The 10,735-nt window shown below is 47.9% G+C and overlaps 1 protein-coding gene across 1 annotated transcript; it reads right to left on the bottom strand.

The window, feature by feature from the left end:
* Positions 1–848: 848 nt before the first annotated feature.
* P2RY10 (P2Y receptor family member 10) lies at positions 849–1,871 on the bottom strand. Its single transcript, XM_029087332.1, has one exon. The coding sequence runs from the start codon at positions 1,869–1,871 to the stop codon at positions 849–851; it is 1,023 nt and encodes a 340-aa protein (XP_028943165.1).
* Positions 1,872–10,735: the final 8,864 nt, after the last annotated feature.

The raw sequence follows: 10,735 nt of genomic DNA, 5'->3' as shown, positions 1-10,735 counted from the left end.
CCTGGTGGTCCTGCCCCTTGGGGTCCAAAGGCAAAAGCCACGTGGTGATGTTCCCCCTTGTCCCCAGGGGCAGCTCGGAGGGGAAGAAAATCACTCAGAGCAAGGGGAGGTCCCACTCTGGAGAGTTTGAGGAGCTGTCGGGAGAGTTAGTCTTGCAGATGGTCTTGCGTTGCTGGAGGTGCAAGTTACGGAATGCGTCAGCAATTAAGGAGCAAAGTTAGAGCTGGATGAGGAGGAAATAATGAAGGAGAGCAGGAGGGGGAGTGTGGGAAGGTCGAAACAGAGGTGAGTGTGGTTGATAGTGGGATGCACTCAAAGCCAGGGCTGATGTGCTGAAGCAAGCTGCCAACCTTCACCCGTCTGCAGCCCTGAGCACAGAGACCAAAACTGCCATTTTTTATGACTGGCCATTTTCAGGTTCTCCTACCTGTTGTGTGTTTTTAGCAGGGAAGACACTTCAACAGTTGTCAGTGTAGGGATGTGAGGTTGTCTTTGGCTTGATCATAGAGCCATGGAGTTTGGAAAACAAAAGAAAAGCTCCTGGGACATTTCCACCAAAGCTTTTCCCTGCAAAAGCTTTGTCCCTCCCTCCTGTATATTTTCTAGTCCAGCTGGGTCAGGTGTGGGTGGCACAGCCATAGGTGTAGTCACACCAGTTGAGTTTCTCATCAGCTCCCCACACATTGGTCTTAGAGTTTTCTCTTTGATGTATTGAAAGATTTCCACTGCCACAAAACTCTCCTGAACAAACTTGCAGGATCTTCCCCAACAGAATTGATAATCAAGTATCACGGAACAGTCCCAGATTTCCTATGAAATATCTTCCTTCTTTGAAGCTGACTTTCTTGTCATTCCTTAATTGATGAGGCACTCTCTTTGCTCATGAGCCGACTCCTGATGACCATGCTGCTATGCCTTGATATCTGGTCCTGAAACTCTGAAGTCATAAAGAAATAAAGGATGGGATCCAAACAGCAGTCTAGACTGGCAAGACTTAAGCAGAAGGGTTGGGCGTAGAGCGTGATGGCGCTGAGGAAGCAGTCCGTAATGACGTTCTCTTTCACCAACATGAAGAAAAAGAAGTTGATGTGATAGGGTGCAAAACAAACGCAGAACACAATGGCACACATGGAAACCATCCTTAAAGCCTTCCGCCTCTCGCCGCTGTTTTGCAGCGGTATCTGGAAGCCCCGAAGAGAGTCTTTGGTTTTCCAAGTACAGAATAAAATAATGATGAGTGGGCCGATGAACCCGAAGAGCTCCGCCGTGCCTGTCATCAGCACGGTGGCCACTTTGCTGTCGATCTGCCGGACTTGAAGATCAGCAAAGCAGGTATTTGTGGTTTTGTCCAGGCCGTAGCTGCGCATGATGGGGAAGGGCAAACACGCCACCCCAACGAAGAGCCACACCACAGCGCTGATGGCTACGTCGTACCGCCGCTTCCAGTCCTTGGCTTTGAACGGCTGATACAGGAAGAAATACCTCTGGATGCTGATGCAGGTGAGGAAACAAATGCTGGCGTACATGTTGAGGTACTTCAGGTAGAAACACAGTAAGCAAAGGAACCTCCCAAAAGGCCACATGGAATTAATATAATAGTATATTCGCAGTGGCAGTGAGAGGACGTGAGCCAGTTCAGCCACAGCCAGGTTGATCATGAAGATAACAGCTTTGTTCTTCTTGCTGATGAAGCGGCACAAGACCCACAGGGCAGCACTGTTGGCCAGGAGGCCGGGGATGAATATGATGGTGTAAGTGGTTGCGTACAGGCTGTTTTTGAACGTTATATTGTGACTGGAGCAGGTCTGGTTGCTCTGCGTCATGACTGGGCTGCTGGAAACATCTGTCGTGGTATAGGGCAGGTGGGTCATTCCTGTAGAGAACAAAAACAGGGGCTGTAAAGGCAAAGGCACTGCAAGAGTTGTGGATATTCACAGTTGTGTTTCATATTTGACTATTTGGTACAAGGTAGAGGTTTGGAAATGTCTTCTGTATAAAACAGCCTGCTACCTTCTTCAAAGCTGCCCTTGCAGAGCTCTCCTACTATTCCCACAGAGGTGGGGGACCACTCCTGTTGTGTCAGTCCCTTTGCTGGGATGTCCGAGTGCTGTAAGCATGGGTGAAGCTGTGCTGTACTGTTAATAGAGGAGCAGGAGAAGCTGCCTATCCTTTGGGCAGATCAAGGTCACCCGTGGTTTGGTCTCTGGGTAGCAGAGGAGGAATATATGGAAGAAAGGTGTGTCATGGCCCAGCTTCTGCCTGTGAGCAACCACACAGCCCAACGATCACAATGTGGGTGCCAACCACTGAATGACACCTGTTGTGAAGTTGTGTGTTAGCCATTGCATGGGTGGCATGTCTCCTGACCCCATCAGTGGACCTCGTGGATCCACCTTCCCTGGCATGATGGAGACAGACCATGTGGAAAAGGGTAGCAGGGAGTGGGCTTGAGAAGTTTGACTGTTGTGAATGCAGCTGCCGTGTATCTAAGCTAATGTAACAAGCAGAGACCTCATCACATCACCAACTTCCACTTCTCACCATCCTCAGCAGCACTTTTTTCCATTAGATAATTTTATTTTTAGATGTTTCCAATTTCTGGCTCTCCTTTGTTTGAGGTGAGTAGGGATGGTGAAAAGTCACATGTTGAACTGTTGGACCATTTTTCTTTTGTCAACTTTTGTAATTGGGACTTGTCTTTGGTAAAGCAACACAGGGAGGAGGAATTTGGTTTTATCAGGTATTTCCCCAAAGGGTTATAGTTCTCCTGCAAGTGAATCCCTCCTGTGTCTACTAAAATGGTTAAAATCAAGTTAATGACAAAACAAGGGGAAATGGGTTTAAGCTGAAAGAGGGGAGGTTTAGATGAGATATTAGGAAGAAGTTTTTCACTGTGAGGGTGGTGAGACAGTGTCCCAGGTTGCCCAGAGAAGCTGTGGCTGCTCCTCCCTGGAAGTGTTGAAGGCCAGGTTGGATGAGGCTTTGAGCAACCTGGTCTAGTGGAAGGTGTCCCTGCTGCTGGCAGGGGGGTTGGGACTGGATGAGCTTTAAGGTCCCTTCCCACCCAAACCATTCTATGATTCTATGAATATCAGCTTCCTATTTCATGTGGCAGTGCAGACGCTGATTCATTTCTTCTGACTCATTTTCTGCACTGCTGGCAAGAGGCATTGCCAGAAAAAGTGTCTCTGTAGGTAGATATTAGTAACTCGTACCCTGTTACTAATGGTTTTTTCCTTCATGTTACCAAAAAAAAATTTAAAAAAATAATAATAAAAAAGAAGTCATGTTTAGAGTTGTCAAGTGACAAAGAAAACAAATAGCTGGTTTTTCAGCTTGTTAATCATTGTGGTACTTGGACTTGACAGCTCGTACAGACCTTGTTCAAGGCTTTTATGGAAGGGTTGTAACTCATAAAATGCCCCAGAAATGCCCAGCAGGGGACACAGGCCACCCTCACCACGGGTGCAGTGGCTCTGATGGTGAGCAGGGCCACCTAACCACTGCTCCTCTGGGCTCCCTGACCAGATGCTATTGCCAACTTTCTTGCTTTTCTTTTTAAACTTGTCTTTCACTTTCTTTTATTCAAAAAACAAGATCTGTGTGTTTATCTCCTGCAGCACCCTCAGCTTTAGCAACTGGGCTACATCCTTCAGTTGCACCAAACTTCAAAGAAATGCTGCAGTCAAGAAACCTTCTATCTAATCCCCCTTTCCTCCACCATGGTGGCACCAGTACACCAAGGGCAGGTGCTGGGACAACACCTCCCAGACTGGTTTTGTCCCTCCAGGGCAATCCCTCCAGTCTGCAGTTCGCTCCCAGTAACCCTGACCTCAAGACAGCTCTGGGATAAGATGCTCTGCTCCATGGTGGGGTTTCCTCAGCTGCCCCCATCCCAGGACACCATAGCCTTGCTCCTGTCACAAGGCCAGAACATGTCCATGAGGAGGTAAAAGGGCTCAAAAGGTGCTGGAAATGAGGGGGAAAGATGTATCTGACCCATGGTCTTATCTCCATGGGTCTGAGAAGCAATGTTGGAGGTCTCCCACTCTCCTTTTTGGTGCTTCTCAGGACACTGAGACAGGAGTAGACAGGGCCTGGAGCTGAGCACTGGGGTGTTCACTCAGAGCATTGTTTCTCAGAGCTGTAAATTTGGGTTACATCCCACTTCTTGACAGTGCTGTGAACTTCTGGTGCTCTGGATGTTCGTGATCCCTTTCCATCCAGCTGCAGCTCCAACTGCCTTTGTCTCTGGTGAGACCACTGCTCACTACACTCAATTTCTGTCCCTTCAGGTGACCTCCCACTTTGCCAAGAAGCCATTAAAGAGCCACTTTCAAATATACTAGCTGCCTGGTTTCCCTTGGATGTCAAGGTTGGGCTCACTGGTTGGTGCTCCTCAAAAACCATGAGTTTGATGGCCGTTGAAACCATGGTGAGTTAGGTAAGTTTGCCAAATGTTCTATTTTAAGGACATGCTCATATTTAAATGCTGGCCAGTGGACACGTGTTCTTCAGTTCAAATGAGTCATAGCAGTCAGTTTGCTTATTGAGGTCCCTAGATACGGTTGGTCCTTATTTACATTTCATGTGACAGTTAAGGACCAAACCACAATGTCAGCAATCAGAATAATCAGGTTCAGGCTGCTGACTCAAACTGGCCTCTGAATGGAGCCATTTAGGGTAAACCAACGTGTCCAGGATGTGTCTGCTGGAACATGAGGGTGATGCTGAGCACACACCCTCGGTACCAGAATTCAGCCTTCACTTTCTGACCAGCAAACTGTGCCCGGGCACTCAGATGAGCACAAGGCTAGGCTGCCAGGGCTGTAGCAAGCCCCAGACCATGGTGGAACCCACCCCTTCATCTTCATCTGCTAATTGTCCACAAGGTGTCAGAGTTAATCAAGATTTCATTTCTTTGCCCTCCTTTTTAAGGTATTTTTCTAACCCCCAAGGGACTAGGGCTGTCTGAGTAGTGGGAGGCCATGGTGTGACTATGTTCTCAGGAGTTTGTGTTGCTATCTTCTAGGGTGATCCCAAATTGAAAAACTCTTGTGTTGCTGAATAACTGATATTAGGAAAACTAATGCTCCCAGGAGTAATTAGCAACCTGGTCTGGTGGAAGGTGTCCCTGCTGATGGCAGGGGGGTTGGAACTGGATGAGCTTTAAGGTCCCTTCCAACCCAAACCATTCTATGATTCTATGAATTCTTGTCTTGCTGGTATTTACAGGTAGAAGAGTCCTGAAAAACTGCATTTTAATGGAGACCAAGGAGCTGCTTTGAAACCTGGAACCAAAAGGTAATAAAACCCAACCTGTGGAAATGCAGGTGATGTCCCATCCCACCACCCTGAGCAAATGTAACACCAGGACTGATGAACAGCAGATGTATGGCCTGTGGAGTCAGAAAAATCCTCTCCTTTGCACTCAACTAGATGATCTTTTGAGGTCCCTTCCAATCCCTAATATTCTGTGATTCAATGATGTCAGGATCAGGCCACGTACAATGAAGGGGACTGGGCAGGGTGACTTGGCTGGCAGCGCAAAAGCATTAACCCAATTAATATATACATGGGTGACGTCTGCTGGCTCGTCAGAACAGGGCACTTTCTGAGAAGGAATGACTTCATTACAAAGTCAGAAACATCTAATGAGGTTAAACCATCTCTTTAGACAAAATGCACCCAGACATATGCACAGGGGACTATGAGATGGTCACATTTCTGCCCTTCCTCCTCCTTCTCTTCTTCAGATTAAAGCTTAATCCCACACTGTCCCCTTGTCTTCCCACCTGTGCACAAAAGCAGACACTCCAGAGATACCAGGGAATGTCGGGCTGAAATCACATCTCCAAAGCTGTAGAGAGATTCATTTGCTGCATGATGTGTGTACAGCAAAGGCACAAGGCTGAAAAGCTCCATCAGATTTTATCGACGCTTATTTACATCTGGCAGAAAGGCAGCTCCTTCTGTAACATTGGTTTCAGAATATGATTTTTTTTTAAAAAAAAAGGTGTTAAATAAGTACAGTGTTATCTAACTCCTGCTTTTTACATTTTCATTTGAGTCTGTATTTCTGAGGCTGTTGCAATAAGGCCATATTTAAGTGTACAGGTTTTTGCTTGTAGCTGGACTTTTGGAAGCTGAAAGTTGACTTTTGGAAGCTGTGGCATTTCCAGGAAAAATATGTTCATCTTGATAGGACTGAGAAGCACAGGAATTGTCATTGCAGAGTTCTGGGTTTTTTCTGGATCAGCAGACAGGTTAATTGGTTTGATTAAGACACCAATGCCTCTACACTCCACCCTCATTGCACGGCTGTGAATGTCTCACACTAGCGCACTCACACTTCAGTGTGAAACCTCCGCAGTCAGAAGTGGAAAGTTCTACAGTTAAAGGTACTTTTTCTGGTTTTCTTCTTCCACAAAAAAAAAAGAGCAGATCTGGGTTGTCTGATCTGTTGTGAGGAGATGTTTTCGTTTTGCAGCACTAGTCTAGTTCTCCCTGGTGCAGCTGGGGCAGCTGGAGAAGCAGAGCACATCCACGCAGCAGCAGCACACCCGCTGCTCCAGGCTGGGCAAGGGCTGTCCTGTGGATGGACTGGCATCCTGGATGCAATTCCCATGGCTGGTGATGTTCACACCAGAGCCAAGGTCCCACCACTTTCACTTGACACCAGAAAACATGCCCTTGAGCAAAAATCACACTCTTACTTCACACATCCTACTGCTCCTGGAGTCCTCCTCTCCTACACAAACCAAGAGCAAGGCAGAGCTGACATCCTGACTCACCTTCCCTGCAATTCCCTTTTGATTGACCTTCAGAAATTTCAGATTCAGGGGCCACCCACAATGAATCCTGTCTCTAATTGCCAAAGTGCATCTGTACTGTGTTGCTGTGCTCCCATCAGAGCTGAGCTGCTGGTTTGCAAGCCCATCAGTAAACCCACCTTTTACAAAGCACAGCTCAAAAGCTTCAGTCCACGAAGCGAGTTAAGTTTTAATCCAGACCCGTGACTGCAGTCTGCATTATGAATTAAAACTGCCTCAGGATTCTCATTAACAGAAACAAGTCCAAGCAATCTTGCTATTTTTATTTTATGTCCCCCTGACTCATATTCATTTCCTACTGTTGCAATTCAAAGAGCATCGGTGGGCGCAAAGACAGGCAGCATGTCAAATTTTTTTATGGCAATATAAATTGCTGTTAGAAAAAAACAGATTTGCAAGTTTCCCTTATTGCCAAGTGTGACTTTAAAATTAAATATCTTCCCTGAGAAATCAGGGGAAAAGAAAGAAATTGTGCCTAGTAGTGGCACTGGAGAACAGCTGGAGAACCACTAACTGCCCACGCTGTCACATTTTGCTTTCTCTAGCACCAGCAATTTCATGCAGCCGCTGTTTCAACTCCTCCGTGTGCTCACACAGAGGATTGGCGCCCAAGGAGGGCTGCTGCTGGTTTTTCAAGACTCAAGACACCGCAAATCTCCTCCTGATAAGTTACAACCCTTAAGAAAAAACTCCAGGAATGCGACGTTTTTTGTAGGAAAGAGCACAAGGTGGCTGAGGTTGGTTCTAGATCATGAAGAGCGAGTTTAAATGCAGCCTTACCTTTGCAGGCAGGAACCCGGCTCAGTGCAGCTCTGCTGCCAGGAGGAAGTGGAGCGTCTGGGCTGCACCGCACCAGCCGTGTTTACATGTGCACAGTGACCTGACTGACATCACGGGGTGCTGCAAGGTGCTGCTTTGCCTACAGCCCCAGGCTGGGGCTGCTGTCAGGGTGGGCACCTGCCCCACAGCCCCCACTTGGTTCTGTGGGACTCGCTCAGCTCCCAGATCTGCTCAGCTGAGTCCTGGCCAGGTGTACACGTGGTTGCCCCAAAATCGGGTTCGTGTGCCTTCATCCGAGGTGTTTCCAGCAGGTCCCAAGTGGAGTAGGGTGCTGCTCTGTGCAAGGCACCCTTCCTCTTCTCCCACTCTTCCTCCTCTCCCACTCTTCCTCCTCTCCAAGCACAGCTCTAAACTGACCATGGAGACACTCCCGAGGTTCCTGCTCACTCCTTCCTGGGAAGCTCAGCTCTGCTCTCGCCTCCTGATCGCGGGGCTATGGACAGTCATTGCTCTGTGCAAGCCTTGGATGGTGTTTGCTCTGTTTCACCCACTGCTAAGTCCTCTCGCTGATGAAGTCCAACTTCCCAAGGCTTTTTATAGCACTCGTGTGAGACTTGCTTGACATTTCTCTTGAACTAAATAAGCAGGCAGCTCAGTTTACACTCGCTGGAGCTCACTGCCAGCAATGTCAAACGGTGGCACTTCTGAAATTGTGTCAAGCCATGGGGTGAAATCCAGCTTCACCCTTATCCCTGGGGATAAGTGTGTCGGTGAGGCTGGGATCCCCACTTGGAGAATCTAATTGTTTGGATTTTCAGAAAACCACCAGGAATCTGCCCTACTTTGCCTCTTCAGGATCAGCCTCTGGCTTGCAGCAAACAACTGTCCCCATAGCTCAGTAGCTCTGTTCTGTTGTGGTTTAAGAGTGTGAAGTAGAATGTCACTGCACCTACTTACTACCTGACCTGGGGACAACGTAGATGTTGATGTCAGACTGCTCAGAAACCTCAGAAACCCAAACCTAGTGGCTCTGATTCAGGCAGGTTTTTTTGAGAGCACAGCACTGTGCTTTGCAGACGATCCTGTTTCCATGAGTTGTCAAAGGAGGTTGGTAGAAGTTGGGAGATTGTCAGATGTTTATTTTAAAGTAATTTATATGGGCCTCATGAAAAGCAATAGTGAGCTTTTGGCCAGTGTCACAGGGCTTATCAGTACATCCTGTTTAGCTGATTTTTTAAGTTGTTCATCAGCAATGGGAACATAGTTGCTGGAATTTATCCAATCCCAAATTTGTGTTTAATATTAAATCACAGCACTCTGCAGCCCGGCACACTAAGCAGAGCTTCATTTGGGAGCAGCAATTCAGAACCAGTTCACTGATTGACCTGACTAGCATTGGTGGAAAACAAACACTATCAAACTCCTCTGCAGAGGCTCTCTGGTCTGCATGACCTTCCAGCTATAATGCTTTCATCCTTCACTCAGTTGTCACTAACTGACCTAAGTGATTTGAGCAAAAACCCCAATCTTTGGGGAAAGGAGAGATGAAGTCAATCAGAGCTGCACTCGTACGTGTCGGGCTGTGAAAGATTCCAGTCGCCAACATCAACTCTAACAATAAAAAAGGGTGCTTGTGAAAATACATCATGTACTTAAGAACAGGTGTACTTACAGCAGAGATGCAGCTGATGTTGCTGCTCTATACTCATGCACACAAATTCTTCTGGCAACCTGGTCAGGGCAGATTGTTTTACAAGAGGTGTAGGACCAAGACGGAGATTTAAAGGCACAAGTCATATGAAACGTGCACAATGGTTCCACTGAAGGTCTTTGTCCTTAAATTTATCCAGTTGCAAAGTGGGGATAACATCTTCCTGTCTGAAACTGGGCCCCTGACTCCAAGAAGGACATGGAGGTGCTGGAGCGTGTCCAGAGAAGGGCAACGGAGCTGGGGAAGGGTCTGGAGCACAAGTGTGCTGAGTTCCCTTGTGGCTGAGGGAACTGGGGGTGTTGAGCCTGGAGAAAAGGAGGCTGAGGGGAGACCTTGTGGCTCTGTGCAAGTCCCTTGGAGGAGGGTGGAGAGAGGTGGGGGTGGGTCTGTTCAACCAAGGAGCAAGGGACAGGACAAGAGGAAATGGGCTCCAGTTGTGGCCAGGGCAGTTGAGATGGGATGTGAGGAAGAATTTCTTTGCTGCAAGGGTTCTGAGGCATTGGAAGGGGTTGCCCAGGGCCGTGGTGGAGTCCCCATCCCTGGAGGGATTGAAGAGTCGTGTAGACACAGTGCTGAGGGACATGGGTTAGTCAGGGACTTGTCAGTGTTGGGTTCATGGTTGGACTTGATGAGCTCACAGGGCTTTTCCAATCCAGGCAATTCTGGGATTCTGGGATGTTTGCTACCTGGATTTTTGTAAGATTCAGCTTGGAGATTATATACATTCAAAAAATCTTCTAAGTGACCTGTCCAGTACTGTGCATGCTTGGTAGTGGAAGAGGACTATGGCGTAGCCAGCCAGGAGGATTTGACCCTTGCTTGCTGCTATCGCACATGGGTTATCCTGCAGGCAAGGAGTGAGGAAGTGGCTTTTTCTGCTGATAAAACCACCCTTCCTCTAGGGATTTTGCTGCCAGTTACACTGGTTAGATGGACTTTCCCTATAGATCCATTTGCCCTCATTATGTAGGTAAAACTTTGATTTGCATGGTATGCCTCGGACTGTTCCTGATCTTGGTCCTTGCTCACCAGAATAATGAGCTTGCCAGGAATATTCGCTGCCATAATTACCTGTGTCAGAGCAGAGCTTGGCTCCTGCAAAACAGCACGGGCAGCATTTCCTGCAGTTCAGAGATGGGGCTTGACCTCAGCTATATTTGTGCTGCTCAGGGTCAGTTCCTTGCAGACCTTCCCTGGCGTGGTCTGCAGCATGACTTTTGTGTCCTCTGCTTTAGAAATGAGAAGCCTGTGTGGAGACATCCCCGGTAAGAGGATGCCCCAGTCCCCAGAGCCAACGTGCCAGGCTGGGAGGTGTTGGGGTTTCAGCCACAGCATCAGCCTGGACATTGCCTGCAGCACTTCAGTGCCAGCACTGCCACTGTTATCACAGACTGGTTTGGGTTGGAAGGGA

The sequence above is a fragment of the Antrostomus carolinensis genome, unplaced genomic scaffold (genome assembly GCF_000700745.2).
Source record: "Antrostomus carolinensis isolate BGI_N321 unplaced genomic scaffold, ASM70074v2 scaffold22621, whole genome shotgun sequence".
NCBI lineage: Eukaryota > Metazoa > Chordata > Aves > Caprimulgiformes > Caprimulgidae > Antrostomus > Antrostomus carolinensis.
The sequence above is the reverse complement of the archived record's forward strand: the minus strand, read 5'-3'. Positions and strand labels throughout refer to the sequence as shown.

What these genes read in the sequence shown, in the direction of transcription:
- P2RY10 (XM_029087332.1), bottom strand. Translation starts at nt 1,871, where the DNA reads ATGACCCACCTGCCCTATACCACGACAGATGTTTCCAGCAGCCCAGTC.